Source organism: Protopterus annectens, chromosome 7.part0 (genome assembly GCF_019279795.1).
Source record: "Protopterus annectens isolate FY-2018-M chromosome 7.part0, PAN1.0, whole genome shotgun sequence".
Lineage (NCBI taxonomy): Eukaryota > Metazoa > Chordata > Ceratodontiformes > Protopteridae > Protopterus > Protopterus annectens.
Genome location: NC_056739.1, coordinates 19,876,437 through 19,892,604, shown reverse-complemented (window position 1 = coordinate 19,892,604; position 16,168 = coordinate 19,876,437). Strand labels below are relative to the sequence as shown.

At 39.5% G+C, this 16,168-nt stretch overlaps 1 protein-coding gene across 1 annotated transcript in view; it reads left to right on the top strand.

Annotated features, from left to right (window-relative positions):
• The first annotated feature begins 700 nt into the window (after positions 1-700).
• The window catches only part of LOC122805772 (synaptonemal complex protein 1-like), a 2,217,039-nt gene continuing 2,201,571 nt past the window's right edge, over positions 701-16,168 (top strand). The window contains exon 1 of the mRNA XM_044076040.1: positions 701-795. Coding sequence (XP_043931975.1) covers positions 756-795 — 40 coding nt within the window. The 5' untranslated portion in view covers positions 701-755. The remainder of the gene's footprint in view (positions 796-16,168) is intronic.

Sequence of the window (16,168 nt, the reverse complement as noted above, 5' to 3'; positions counted from 1 at the left end):
ACTACAGTGCAGTAAGGGAAATCGTCCCTTTATCGCACTATAGTGCGGTCTCTGAGTTGGTATATTTAAAGAGTGAGGGTTTGGGGGGTGCAGGGGGCACCCCTGCCTACACAAGTCGGGTAAGTTCCGTTTTTTTTTTGTTTTGTTTTGTTTTTGTTTATTTATTTATTTATTATATGTTCAATGTTTGAAACTTAGAACATTTAAATTTGATTATTTAAAGTTCGAAGTTTTCAAACTTCGAAGAAATAATATAGACCCGATTCTTTGACTTGTTTGTCTTGTATTCTCTAGTTCTGGGCTGCTCCAGCTGTTCAGTCACGATTGAGGGAAGTGGGTTTGTCATCCACTTGAGAAAAGTGATTCTGGGCAGCTGCCAGTGCTGAGCTAAGTGTTTTTTTTTTTTTTCCTGACTAATTTGTACTTGTTTTACATCTATAAGGGAAAAATAAACAGTATTAAGATTTTAAAGAGAGTCTGGCCACTTTTTTCAAACTTGCTAAACTGTTCTCCAGAAGGATTAAGACATATCTTCTAGTTTAACTATATTCTGCATTTTGACCATATTCTTTAGTCATTTAATACCATTTATACTACAGACATTTGAATTATAAAATGTTATAATGAGTTCTTATGGCTGCTGTTAACATCTGTTTATATTTCTGCAAGCACTGCTGCTCTTGTAATGCATTTCAATTGTTTTTCTGTAGGCATTTCAGCAGTGTGTAGACGATGATTATGGTCTGCCATTTCCTATGACAAGTGAATCAAAGGCCATTAAAAAGAAAAATGCAGGTAAATATTTGCATGGATTTAAATTTATGAATAACTAAAAAGGTGAGAAAATGCAAATATGGTGCTAGTTCAGTATCCTGTGTTATGCGATGTAATTAGAATGTGCTTTCTTTTAAGATGCTTCAGATGTCATCAGTTCTAAAATGTTTTATCAGTGCGCAGGCAAAAGGACAGCATATGAAAGGATTACTCTTTAGCTTTGTTTTTGTCCTTCATAATTTCCCGGTTAGTGTCACAAATTAAATTTTATATAGTTTCTGATATTTTTTTATTTGTCGGATGAATTCTAGTTGTTAAAAGCATTTGATCCTAAGTTATGTACATATGTGCAAGGAATAAGTATTTAAAATAAGTTATAAGTCAGAAACAAAATCCTAATCCCATCCGTCACACTCATATCCTTAATGACTGCTTCAGTAGAAAATAAATCCACACTCTGAGTGCATGGCCACAAAGTAGCTCCTACTAGTTACTTGTAGGAATTATCAAAAATTGTAGGTGTCGGCATTTCATCTCTTTTTCCTGATTTCATTTGCACTTGTGGAGGTAGACTGCTTCTTGTGGCATCTTACTAGTTTGCACCTTTTTAGCAGCAGCAGAACCTCAGTTGATGCTGCCTTAATTTACAACATATGGCCATAAAGGTCCTGCTGATGTCTATCAGAACCACTGCCTCAATGGCATTTTGAGTTATCTGCCAAGGTAACCCAGTACTGACCAGCTTTCAAAAGCTCAGACTCCCCTAACTCTCTCTTCATGTGACAGCTGGTTGGCTGAATCTGTCATGAGAGGGAAGCCTCCAGCTGTCACATGAAGTGAGTGCTCAGTCTTTTTCTGCCATCCAAAGAAGAAAGTTCTCTGACTCTTCACAGGATCTAGTGATGATTTTTCTGGCTTACTCTCTGTCTGACAAGAAAATGTAGTTTACATTGCTGTTAAACATTATTTTATGGTAATTTAATGTGGTTAAAGTGTGTGAATCTTATTATTAACACTGGTTTGGCACATCGGTTGCTTTGGTGTTTGAACTTTATGTAATGGAAATTCTTTAACTTCTGACAGTTGTAAAAGAATTCTGTACATATTTCATTTTTTTGTGATAATACCACAGTTTTGAAGAGTTTAGATGTCCTTGCATTCACTGCTGCAGTATTCTTAACATATGGATTCCCTGCCGTGGACGTCCAGCCAGTCTACCAAAGATTTTTGTTTTTTTAAAGGTAAGATGAACATCATCCAAATGCCCCTTGTATAGCGTAGGGCATAAAGGTGACATTCAGGCCTACCACAGTCAGAACTTCTTTGCCGCCAGTCCAAACATATCTTTTCACCATCGGTCTGTTTGCCTGTGTCCATTTTCTGCCAGTTGAGCGCATTTTCATTCTCCACTGACTACATACGCATGTTTTCTGACTTCTCTGTAGTTGCAGATAAGTGCCTCATTGGAGTTTTTTTTTTTTTGTCTTGTTTTGTGCTTCTTGGGGTTAATGTCATCTAGGAAGGGTAAATGCCAGTGTGGGAGGCAGATTACTCATAAAGACCACCACAGTAAGTGTCTTTTTTTGTCTAGAAGTTTCTCATGACCATACATCGTGTTCATTTTGTCGGGCGTTTGTCCCAAAAATCCTTCGCTGTAGACTTTCTTCCCTTTCCTTGTATCTTGATAACCAGCATCTTAAGCTTCTTGGTAAAGATGCAGTGGAAGGAATCTTCCACCCTGAGGATCAGCCGTTAGGGAAGAAGATGAAAAAGGTATGAAAGGAGTCTTCCACTGTCCAGCCTCTACCAGATGTTTCTCCCAATGCACTTACAAACCCAGAGGCTCGCCCAGCTGTGTTGTCAGATTTCTCTGCTGTGACTGTATTGGAGGCCGGTGAGGCTGGCAGCACATCCAAAGAGGGTTGGCAGGGTCCATCTTGGATGTTCAGGGGGAACCTCGGTCGATTTTTTTTCCAATTGGTTTAGGGAAGTTCCTCCGTTTTTAGTTGGGAAGAAGTTCCTACTATGTTTCTTAACTGTCATCCTGGGTTTGAGCCTTCTCAGTTTTTTGGAGGGGACGTTCTGGTAAAAAATAAACAAAGACCTAAACATGTTTTTTCTGCTCCTAGGGATCCACGAAGTGACTGACAGGGCTTTACTTAGGGTCTATTTATTGCATAAATGTCCTTAACGCCTACTCAAGGGGTTTCAGTTCCTGCCCCTCCTTGGTACATTACTCCCCTTAAAAGACCTAGAGAGCAGGATTCTTCTGAGGATGAGTCAAGTTCTGATGACGAAGCCTTGACTTAGTTTACTCAAATTCCTTCTCCTTTGGACTGTGGGTCAGATGAGGACAACTCTGTTAGTCCTGATGTTCCTTTTGAGGAAATTTCCTTTGGGGGGACACACACTAGGATGATGGATTTTTTTTAAGTGTGATTGTGCTTAGATCTCTGATATCCATAAGAGATGCTATGAGTTGCTGCAATTGGGATTTCCTAAGCTTGCAGGTATTCCACCTGTTTTGGCTGCTTTGCTGGATGCTTTTTCAAATGCCTCTCATGCACCTGATTCTCTGCCCCCTTCTCCCAAGAAACCTGACAGGTTTTATAGGGTGCCCGAGGATTGTTATTTTTTATATAAATGTCATGTTGCAGACCCTTCTGTTGTGTTTGTAGTCTCTGATAAGTTGTTTGAATTGCTTCCTTCACCCAAGTTATTGCCGCTATGGAAAGGCTGGGTAAGAAGGTTTGCATTTCTGCTACCCTAGCTTTTAGGGCTATTAATTATCAGACCCATATGTCTAGGTATGTGTTGGCTCTTCTTTCTCAGGCCTGTCAAGTTATTTCTGATTTTCCAGACTCTGAGGGTAAAACTTCTGTTCTTTCCTTGCTAGAGACTTCTTTTCAAGTCATTTATCATTCTGTTAAATGTAGTTATGATGTAGCAGATTCCTCTTCTAGGGCTGCTGTTTTTGGTTCAGTGATGAGGAAGTATTCTTGGCTTAGGCTTCAACCTCTACCTGATGATGTTAAGGCTAAGTTGATGGATGCTCCTCTGGATTCTAAGCTTTTTTGGGGGGAGCTGCTATTGTTTTGTTTAAGTCCCTTCAGGATAAAGATAAGGCCTTACAGGAGCTTAAACATGTTTGTTTCTCCTACGCCTAAATTTCAGAGAAACTAACCCGCTAAGCCTGCCTTTGTTCGTAGGCAGTACCACCCTTCTAGTAAAGTTAGAAAGTGGCAAATTGGCTCCTCCTGCTAGGGCTCCTCAGTTTTCAGGGACTCCAAGCCTTCCTTTCCAGACTAACCAGGTGCTGTTTGACTGTCCGTCCCTTCTGAGCCACATTCCTCTTTCTCTTCCTGTTTGACTTCAGATTACTCAGGTTTCTTTGGTTCTGTCAGTCATTCATCAGGGGTACTTCATGGTGTAGAAATCCCATCCTCCTTTTATGGGCATTCGTCAGCCTCCTTGGGAACAACTTCCCTTTTTCTTCAAAATCTCTTGACTCAGGACACTGTTCAAGAGGTGCCTGTGTCTGAAGGAGAAAGAGGTTCTATTCCAGACTGTTTCTAGTGCCAAGGAAAGGGGGGCACTTAGCGACCTATTCTAGACCTCTCTCATATAAACATTTTTCTGAAAGTGCCTTTCTTTCAGACGATGTCCCTTCTGATTCTGTTTCATCTATTGCTTCCTCAGGTTTTATGGTTTCTCTGCATCTGAAGGTTGCTTATCTCCATATTCCGATCCAACCTCTTTTCAGGATGTTTTTGCATTTGCTTCTTGACATTTTCAGTTCTCTGCTTTGCCCTTTGGCCTTTCTACAGCCCCAAGGGTGTTCACCAAATGCCTTGCTCCTGTAATTGTTTTTTCCAGGCTTCAAGGGATCTAAATATTTCCTTACCTGGACGACCTGTTGATTCAGGCTTCCTCTCCAGAGACCCTTTTGCAAAATCTTCATTTTGCCATTTCTCTTCTTCAGAGTGTGGGGTTCACTATATATTTCAAAAAGTCTTCTCTGACTCCTTCTCAGATTCATGTTTTTCTGGGTTGCAGGATTCAGGCAGTGCCAGTGCTGGCTTCCCTGCCCCCTCCAGAGGCCTTAACTCTCATTTCTTTTTCACACTCTTCTTCCTGTGTTTTCTATTACTGTCAGAGAGTTTCTGTGTGCTCTTGGTTTCCTGGCATTCACCATTCCAATGGTCTCTCTGGCCAAACTTCATATGAGAAAGTTTCAGTGGTTTCTGAAGTCAGTGTAGCTTCAGCATGCACATCCTCTAAATTTGTAGTTCCTACTCTTCTTCCTTGTCTCAGAAAGGAAGTTCACTGGTGGATTCAGCAGTTGTCTCTGAATCCAGGGATACATTTTCATCACCCTCTTTCCTCTTCCTTTTTAGGGATTTTTCACAGATGCTTTAGACATGGGATGGGAGCGACATATGGCTCCCTAAATGTTCAGGGGTGTTGTTGCCTTGTAGCAGAAGGAGCACATCATTGTCAGAGATGAGAGCTCTTCTGCTGGCTTTTCAGGCTTTCCATCCTCTTTTCACTCTAGTGCCTCTCAAGGTGTTCACAGACAATACTGCAGTGTTGTGGTATCTCAACAAACAAGGATCTGATCATCTGTGTCGGTTGGCACTTCTGGTATAGAATTTTGCTCTCAATATCAAGTGACTCTTCAGACAGTTTATATCCCTTCCTTTCAGGACATTGTGGCAGACACTGAGCAGGTCCTTAACGAAGTCCCATGAATGGGTACTTCACAGAGATGTGTTTCTGGACATTATCCACCAGTCGAGTACTCCTCGAGTGCATCTTTTTGCCTCATTTCTGAACAGACAACTGCCTCTGCTTTGTGCCAGAGTCCCAGCTCCTCTGGTGTGGAAGGTGGATATCCTCTCTTTCTTGGAAGGGGAAGTTTCTTTAGGCATTCACTCCCCTTCTTCTCATTCCAAAAGTCCTGTTCAGAATTCAACAGGTTGCTCCCAAAATCTTGTTGTTGACTCCCTTTTGGTTGCTGCAGCACTGGTTCCCTCTTCTGCATTTAACCAGGGGCAGTCATCACAAGGTACCTCACAGGGTGGATCTACTTTTACAAGACAAGGAATATCTCATCCATCCCCACCTGCCCCTGCTTTAACTGACACTGTGGGTGATAGGATTTTGATTCTTCATAGACATCTTTTTTTCTGAGGACGTGCTGCAAGTCTTGCAGGAGGCCAGGAAACCTACTACTAGAAAATCTTACTTATCCAAATGGAAGAGGTTTTCGATTTGATGTCTTTCTCATAACCTGGACCCACTTACTATGTCTGTTTCTTTGGTTCTCTCATTTGTGTGAGTTGCTCAATGCTGGTTTGGCCTAATCTTCTGTTAAGGCCCACTTATCAGCTATCTCTGCTTGTCTGCCTTTTTCTCCTCCGTTAGCTTCTAGACTTAAGGTGAAACAATTTCTTAAAAGTGTACTTAATATTAGACCTCCCAGGAAACCTGTTCCTCCTCCCTGTGATCTTAATTTTGTTTTGGAGAAATCAACTCAGGCTCCTTTTGAGCCTGCTGCTTTCAGCTTCCTTGCAGCATTGTTCCTGGAAGACTGTTCTTTTGTTAGTTCTTATTTCTGCCAGATGGGTGTCTGAGTTGCAGGCTCTTGTGGCTTGCCCTCCTTTTTATCTTTTATATGAGGACAGTGTCCTTGTGCACTAACCCTTCTTTTATGCATAAGGTGGTTAATGAGCTATCACTTAATCAGTCTACTAATCTTCTATTCGGCTAAGGGGCACACGTGTACATGGAGGATACCTCTATTGAGATATCCATGGATGGACAACATCATCGTTTTTTAAGAATCCTGGATATACCAGTCAATCTACTATTGAATATGGACTTATATGTCTGCTCTGATGAGACCTCAAATACTCAACAACGCCTACCAGAATTTCTCGAACAATACAGAAATCTTGAGAACTTAATGTATAAATACAAAAAGCTGCAATGGCAGTGGCTGCATCTACAAGCTTCTTTGGAAGCGAAGATTATCCCTTGTGGTCTGAGAATCTTGAACATGCCCACCTACGGAGAAACATACCCTGTTCTACTTCGTAAGTGGCAAGAGCTTAATTTACAGTTTAGCTCTAAATATATGGAACTCCTATTGGAGTTCTTTTCACCCATTGAAGCAGAGCTTAAATCGCAAATTATTGCATTAGAGTCTAAGATTACTGAGAGTTTTCCATCTGATACTTTTCTTAATAAAATGAGTCAACTGCAGGACAACATAATCTCATATGAGAAGAAGTTACAAACTGTTAAATTGTCTAAACTAAATAGAGACAAAACTGATTTTGCTAAAAATCACGTCTTCTCTTGGCCCAAAGAAGTTGTTAATAAATTTAATCAAGGTAACTCTATTTCTAAAGGCATTCCTACCAACAATATTACTTTAAATGATTATGCGGTTCGAGCTGCTACTTCCGGTTCTACGTCTGGCATTTCCGATGACAAGATTGCCATAGTGCTTGCACCTTCGAATGCTGAATACAGTGAATCCACAATGGAGACTTCAGCCTCTGTTTCCAACGTCTACAAAGCTCCTATAAGCACAGGGGATAAATCTGGCTACAATACAAGAGCTGCATATTCTGTTAAACCTATAGCTACATCGCATGCCCCTAATACCTCCACAGTCAACGATTCCTGTATGCAGGAAGCCGGGAATGATACCAGCGGTTTTTTGGACAAATGCAAGAAGGGCGATTACATGCTGAAAACTGCATAACCCTTCAGGGCTCGTACAAAGAGCCTGTCACACAGTGGGCAGCCAGTCAGGATCAATCAGATGGAAGGTACTGTACACTCATCCAAAAGGAGACGCATGTAGCCCCAGGTTTAGCTATTAATATTTAATCTTTTGAACTAAATGCTGAACAACTCAGTTTGTTGAACAAGGGCCTATCCTTTATACCTGCGAGGAAGGCCAATATAACAGAGATGCTGAAAGACCTTAAATTATTAGGTAGAAGCTTGTCTTTGAAATGTTTATTTCCAAAAAGTGTTAGTAATTTGACTTATACCTATAAACAGCCCAGTACCTTTGTTCAAATAACTCCAGTCGGAGTTCAAGGGTTTACTGACATCTGTGAGATTGCTTTCAGGGAAGTAAGTGTTTTATCTAATAATAATCATTCTTTTTATAATTTAACTTTAGAGGAGTATCGAGCTCTACAAGAACTGAAAAACCTACACTCCTTGGTCATTAAACAAGCCGATAAAGGTGGTGGCATAGCTCTACTAGATAAAGAGTTATATGTTCAACAAATGGAGAAACTCTTACTTGATACTAATACCTACCAATGCATCTCTAAATTTGCTGTCAATACTATTATTGATAAAGTTTCTTTCTTGATTTTTGACTTGCTGATTACTGGTTTAATTGATGAACCACTTTTTAAGTATTTCAATGTCACCAAGCCTATTGTTCCAAGTATATATGGTTTACCTAAGGTCCATAAGGATCTATCTACACCACCCATGCGACCCATTGTTTCAGGGGCTGGTTGGTGTACTGAACCTCTGTCTATACATGTAGAAGGCAGTCTACATGTTTTTTTTTTAGAGAACTGCCATACTATATTGAGAGATACTAAAATGTTTTTGGAACGGCTACATAATAGAATGGCTAGCGTTAGTGAAGGCGAGGAATTTGTCCTTGTTACTATGGACATTGATTCCTTATTTACCAGCATTCCTAATTCCTGGGGTGTGGAAATGATAAGAGAGCTTTTGACAGCAAATAGATGCTATACTAACAGTAAGATTCAATTAATCTGCAGTCTACTAGAAATCATACTAGAAAATAATATAGTTATGTTTCAAGATCGATTTTTTCTGCAGAAGGTTGGTGTGGCCATGGGGACTCCATGTGCCAATAGTTACGCTAACCTAGCTTTGGTTTACTGGGAAGAACTAAATGTTCTCTCTGATAAGAACCCCTTTCTAGGGCAAGTACTCTGGTACGTACATTTTGTAGATGATGTTTTTATGGTGTGGAAGGGTTGTGGTTCAGACTTTGCACATTTTTTACAATACTTACACACTACAACTGAGTTTTTGAGATTTTATCATCAGATCTCTGCCATTGAAATCAATTTTCTTGATGTCACAGTTAAGTCTGACCTAAATCGTTTAAGCAGTAATATTTATTTTAAACCTACTAGAAGAAACACACTTTTGCATAAATCAAGCATGCATCCCAGACCCATCCCTAGGAATGTGCTTAAGGGGCAGGTCTTTAGGACACTACGATTACATGATAAAGACCAGGATGCAGTGATTGCATTAAATAGATTGAAATCTGATTTTTTGGATAGGGGCTACAAAAGTGCTGATATTGATCAAACTATTTCTGATGCCTGGAAATTGAGGCATACCAGATGTAGACCTTATTTGAATCCACATAATACTGTTGATAGCACAGGCAATAATATTATGGCTAACAATGACTTTAGAGTTGTATTTCAGCTTGCCAGTAACATCAATCAGTACACAGACGTTGTTAAGAGATATTGGCATCTACTACAGGATGTTCCTGGTCTTAATGACACAATTGGTGATATTCCTACTTTTAGTTTCAGGAATAACAGATCACTTAAACAGCATCTCTGTAATGGAGAATTACGTAATACTGCTTGCATCTCTACCCGCTTTAGGTACCTTTCCGTGTAGAAATTGTAGTGCTTGTCCTTATATTTTTAGCAAAAGCACATATACTCATCCAACCAGACACTTTAAATTATGCTCAAATCAATACTCAGGTTGTAAGACCACTTATGTTATTTATTTCTGCTTTTGTCAGCAATGTCCTGCTTTCTATGTAGGCAAAACAAACAGGTTGTTTAAAGACAGAATACTAGAGCACATCCGAGATATTAGAAATAGTAAGCAAACTAGTGCACTAGCTAATCACGTTATGTCTACTGATCACTCTCATTCCTTTAAATTTTTTGTCTTGCAACACATATATAGAAATCCTAGGGGTGGAGATATAGAAAACACTACAGAAAGTTATGAACAAAAGTGGATATTGAAACTGAATGCTGAAAGATATCCTGGTCTTAATGGTACCACTTCTTTAATTCCATTCTTAAAGGCAAGACGCCTTAAACACTAACCACTGATGCTGCTTATATGAAGAATTTTTACATGTGCATATTTTAGATATTTATATATTGTGTTTTTAATATATATATATATATATATATATATATATTTTTTTTATTGCATTTCTTAGTGCATTTTTATTTATGTGGTTTTTAGCACTCATAGTTTTAGTATTAGAGGTGAATGCTTTGTGCTTGCTCATTTAAAGTATGCCGCTATTAATTTACTATAATTGATGTAATAATTGTTTTTCATCTGCATCTATTTAAGCATTGAGCTGCATTCTAGTTTTGTCTGATTGAAGCAACGACAGTTGCGAAAGCGCTCACCATTTGTTGTTTTTTTGTTTTATTAAACGCTATTGTGTGTTACCTTGGTGCATTGTGCATTTATTTCCTTCTATTTATTTCTTGCACCCTGGTTTTACCCGCAGCCGTCTCTTTTTTTGTTCCAGTCTATTAATCTGCCTACTTTTTTCACCTCTCCGCAAACTGACAGTGAGAGGGTGCTAAATATTTTGGACTTGCATATGCAATTCAGGGTTTATTTGGATAAGACTACGGCTATTAGAAAATCTGATCAGTTATTTGTTTCTTTTCATTCTAGATCTTTGGGACTTGCTGTATCTAAGCAAACTGTTTCTTCTTGGATTTCTAAAGCTATTTCTTTTTGTTATACTTTTCATGGCAAGAGCCTTCCCTCTTCAGTCGAGGCTCATTCTACTAGAGCTATGGCATCTTCTGGTGCTTTTTTCAAGGGCTTAGATACTAATTCTATTGTTGAAGCAGCTACCTGGACTTCTGTACATACTTTTACCAAGCATTACAAGTTGGATGGTATCTCTAGAGTCAGGGCTGGTTTTGCTAGTGCTGTTCTTCATAGCTTTTAGGGGACTCTTCTGCCCCTACCCCTCCCTAGTTTCCTCTTGAGCTTTGGCAGTCTACCTTATGTTAAGAATACTGCAGCAGTGAATGTAAGGACATAGTACAGTTGTGTAAAATCTTACCATAATAGTAGATGTCCTTTCCTTCATTACTGCAGTATTCACCCCCCTCCCTCCTTCCCCCAGTCCTTTGCCTTTCTGAATGTACAGAATTATTCTCCTTTCTGAATGTACAGAATTCTTCTTGGGTTCCTTGGACTGGTATTCATACTGGGGCAATCAGTTCTGATTATGGTAGGCCTGAATGTCATATTTATGCTCAGTGCTAGGAGCATTTGGGGTGACATTCAGCACACCCTTAAAGCAACAGGAGTCTTTGGTAGACTGGCCAGAGATTGATCATTCATGGCAGGGAATCCCCATATGTTAAGAATACTGCAGCAGTGATGGCAAGGACATCTATCTTTACGGTAAGATTTTACACAACTGTACTTTGTGTGGCAACATACTTGTTACTAGAAGCTTTAATTGCTTATTTTGATGCATTATCCATTACTGTTGGATTGTTCTGTCTGATGTTCGCTCACCTGACTTCACAGATCCCAACTCTGGTACCTGCATCAAATCCAATTCACCTAAAAAGAAAAATCAAAAATAAAAGTATGCCTCAGAAACTATGTTTAGTGATTCTGTCAGGACCATTTCTCAGCCTGCAAACCACTTACCTTTTGTCCCATCTCCCTTAGGGTAGCTTTGCCAGCCACTGTTGAATGGGGGTCATGCCCATCGTCCTCTGCTATTCCAGTACATGGTATAGGTAGGGCCAACCTGACCCCTTACCAAACATAATACTGTGTCCACAGTTATTTTATTTTGTAGTGAAGTTCACAAGAAGAAGAAACAGAAGCTTCATCCTACAGCGGATAATCAGATAATAGCCGTTTATAAGGATGATGTGGTTTCCTTGTCTGAGTATTCTGCAGACAGCTAATTCTGGTGGTTGTTTCCCATCCATGGCTCTAGCACTGGTTTGGCTAGAGACCTTTCTGTTTCAGGGAATGAGGACAGTGGTGATTTCCTAGTTGATACCAAGCCCAGTCACTCTGATACTTCACAAGGTAAACCTGTGCTTAAGTCCAAACAAATGTTCACTTTTCCTCAGATGTTGGCTACATTTTTTTTATTTATTTATTTTTTTTGCTTGGGAGCAGTTTAGAACTACCCTAGAGCTAGGCAGGGTATATAACCTTATAGAGGACTAGATGCTCAATTTTGTGGGTATCGCACCTCTCGCCAACTTTGGACGATGTTTATAAAACTGCCTGCAGGACACCAGTATGTAATCCAGTAGTCCCTAAAATGCTCATAAATATAGGGTCTCCTTGGATATAAGACACTTCTTTTTGCATTTGACTGCTGACCCGACTGTGGTCTCCACAGCTGCCTGCTCAAATAAAAAGTCCTTAACTTCATCCAGTCCAATGCCCCTGATAAAGAGGCAAAACTGTTAAATCTTCAGGGCGAAAGGACATCTCTTTATTGTAATCTAGCCTTTAGAATGTTAAATTATCGTGGATCTATGTGGAAATTTATTTTATAGTGTGTGTAAAGTTTGATTTTGTTGCATCCTTACCTTTAGAGCAAAAGTCTAACATGAAAGAAATTGTTCTAATTTGACTCTGGTTACAAAACATGCTTTGAGAGATGTGCTTAAATGTGGAGATACAGTCTCAAGAAATGCTGCTGCTTCTATTTTATTGAGATGGTATGCTTGATTACATAATCAAAACTTCTCTGATTATTTAAAATACGAGCATTAGTTCTGAGTTGGTATTTGGGTCTCCCTGTTACACAAGTTTTCAAACAGTGGGATGATATAGGCAAATTAATGCATAAAGATGTTTTGTGTACAAAAGTTCTCCCCAAATAAGGAGTCTTCCTTCAAGGGACAGAAAAACAAAAATCCAAGCCAAACAAAAGTCAGAGTTCTAAAAGGAAATGGCAGGAGAATAATTATTTAATTCCAAACAAGAGTGGCTCCTTTCCAAAAAAGAATCAACTCCCTGCAAAGAAATGACTATTCTGAGTCACAGAACACCTCTGTTCCCTCCTGCCCTTCCTTCCTTCCTCCTTCACCCATGCTTTCTCTCAGTCCTGCAGCCTGGCCACATATAGCATCAGACAAATAGGTTCTGAGAATAATTAGGAGAAGATCCACTTAGCAGTGGATAGAAAATCCTTTCCCTTTCAGGGGAATTCTTCCTCACTCAGCAGGCCAGACCACAGCTGTTTCCTATAGTGCTCCATGGGGCCCATACAACCAGTGCCTGTGATGCACAAAGGCAAAGGATTTTATTCCAGAATCTTTTTGGTACCAAAAAAGTAGCAATCCTGAAGACCCGTCCTAGATTTGTCCTTCCTAAACACCTTTGTTAAAGTTTGAAAATTCTGAATGCTCACCTTACAGTCAAGTTCTAGCATTGCTTCCAGACCACTGTTTCATGGCGACTCTAGATCTCAAGGACACTTATCACCATATTCCTATTGCTGTCAGTTTCAGGAAATGTTAGAGATTTATTGTTATCTGGTTTAGGTTATCGGTTTTCTGCTTTATCCTTTGAGGTATCTACTGCAGCTCGAGTATTTACAGAGTGTCTGGCTCCAGTGGTTGCCAAATGCAGAACCCTAGACATCTAAATTTTTCTGTCTATAAATGAGTTGCTGTTTTGTGCAGAGTCTGTATCCAGGTGCTTGGTGCCCTTAGACAAGGTTGCAGCCATTCCTTCCCGCCTGGCTTTCAAAATGAACTTTCATAAGTCCCTCCTCACACTTTCTCAGTGAACTGTTTTCCTGGGGTGTTGGACAGACAGTAAAAAGGATGTTCCTTGTGTCCAGAAGACAAAGTTCTGACTTATTTTCCTGGATATCTCTCCTAAATGTGCTCTCAGCAAGAGAGTTCCTCAAAATTCTAGGCCTCATAGCATCAGTGATCCTAATGATACCATTAGCAAGATTACACATGAGAAAAAAGTATTTATGGAGATCCTGTGGAACATAAAGATGATAAATGGATAGAAGAAGTAAAAGAAAGGATAAGTTTAAAGGTACATGATATGAAATGGGTTGAAGTAACAGCCAGAGAGACTGAAAAAAAAAATTAGAAAAGCCTTTAATTGGAAAACCCCAGGCCCAGATGCCGTACCTAACAGAAATTCTGGTTATAAGAATTAACGTCTTTGCTTGAAGATTTAGCCATATGTAAGAACTATTTATATGAGCACCCTGAACATACAACAACCTGGCTATCAGCAGGAAAAACAATGCTCCTACTTAAGAGTAAACCTGCAAGCTACCCCAAAAATTATAGACCAGTAACTTGCCTTCAGAAAATGTATAAACTATTCACTGGAATTGATGCTGACATAGTTTAGTCATTAGAAAAAAAAATCAGTTATGGCAATAGAACAAAAGGTCAAAAAGTTTATATGGAGCAAATGATCATTTGTTGTTAAAGTCGTAGTGGAGAACCGTAAAAAAAGGGGAAGAATCTAAGTATGGCATGGCACTACAAAAATGCATTTGAAAGTATCCCACATTCATGGATAAAAGTGCTTAAATATGTGTAAGATATACCCAACACTGATCAACTACATTACAGTGACAATGAAACAGTGGCAGACCGCTTTGCAATTAAGTCATTATAAATGACAAATTATTATCCTAGGGATACAAATTCAAAGGGGGATATTCCAGGGTGACTTTGTCACTGCTGCTATTCTGTCTTGCCTTTAACCCATTAAGCCTGTCTACTTAACAGCTTAGGCCATGGCTATAATTTGGCTCCTAGAAAACAAAATGTAAAGACCTCTCATCTTCTCTTTGTCGATCATTAAAACTGTATAGCTCATCAGATGAGGAACTGAAAGCACAACTGCAAGTTGTCAAAACGTTTTCAGGTGATACAAGAATGTCATTTGGTTTGATAAATGTGTAAAAGGAACCTTTAAAGCAGGAAACTGCAGCACCAAGAAGACATCAGTTTGGGACAAGAATGAGATATAAAAGAACTTAAGCAAGAGGGAGTGTATACATATTTGGGAACTGATAAAGGAGCAACAATAAAACATGAACAAATATGAATAAAACTTAGTAAGGAATACTTTAGAAGACTTAAATTAATCCTGAAAACAGCACTGATATCTAGGAACAAAATTCAAGCTATAAACCAGTTTGCTCTTCCTGTCCTAACTTACAGTTTTGAAGTGATTCACTGGCCCCAAAATGTGTTGGATAGATTCGACAGGAAAACGAAAAGGATGCTTCATGCTCACCAAATGATTTATAAAAATCAGTGCTTACCAAGATTATATATTACTTGTTCTGAAGGAGGGATGGGCCTCCTTGAACTTCATTACATGTATAGATCTGCAAATGTAGGACTGCACATTGTCTGCTGACCTCACAAGACCCAAACGTAGTGAAAGTTTTGAAACACGAGGAGAATAAATTTAAGATGATTTCTCTGCTTAATCTAGAAAGATATCGGCATCAAGCAGGAATGGAAATCAAACCAGAAGTAGATAAAAATCAGGCAGCAACTAAATGTGCCAAAAAACAAAAGAAAGAATATAAAGTGAAGGACCAGATGAGGAGGCAAGAAATGTGGAAAATGCTTAAATATAGCTGCAGGTATAGAACATTTCTGGAAGAACCTCATGTTGATCAGGGTCTAATGCAGGAATGGTTAAGGAGAGGTGGATTTAAACCAAGAGATGAAAGGTTAGTATGGGCAGCCCAAGATAGTGGGCTACATACACATTGGCTTACAAAGTCCATTGAACTTGTGGGAGAAACAGGCAAATGTAGGATGTTAGGTAGTCCGCTCTCACCTTCATTTTTACATATGGGCTCGGAGCCGATCCTCTGCTCCAACTTGGCTGATTTACAAGCTGGAAGACTTCTGGATGGCTCGTGGCTAAGCAGGTATCCCATGTTGCACCAGTACAATCCCCAGATCTCATTTGCCTCGTTGACAAGTTTGGTTGTGCTTCTCTTGGCTCTGGCTGTTTTTCAGAATTCTTTATATTTCAATGCTTTATTAGAACCTTTATGGTATATTTAGTGTTGCTAATATATTAGGCAGATGTTCTTCATCTCACATTGCTGCAGTCCTTACATATGGGTAGTCCGCTGTCCTCGGTCGGCCCGAATACCAAAGTATTAGGCTGACATCGGTCAAGGCGCTTAAAACTGACATCAGGACGTCAGGGTACAAAAGCGCATGACCGACGTCATTTCCTCAGTCTTTTTTGCCGCATGGTCCGATGCAGAAGCAGCGTTGCAAGTGCCGTTTGG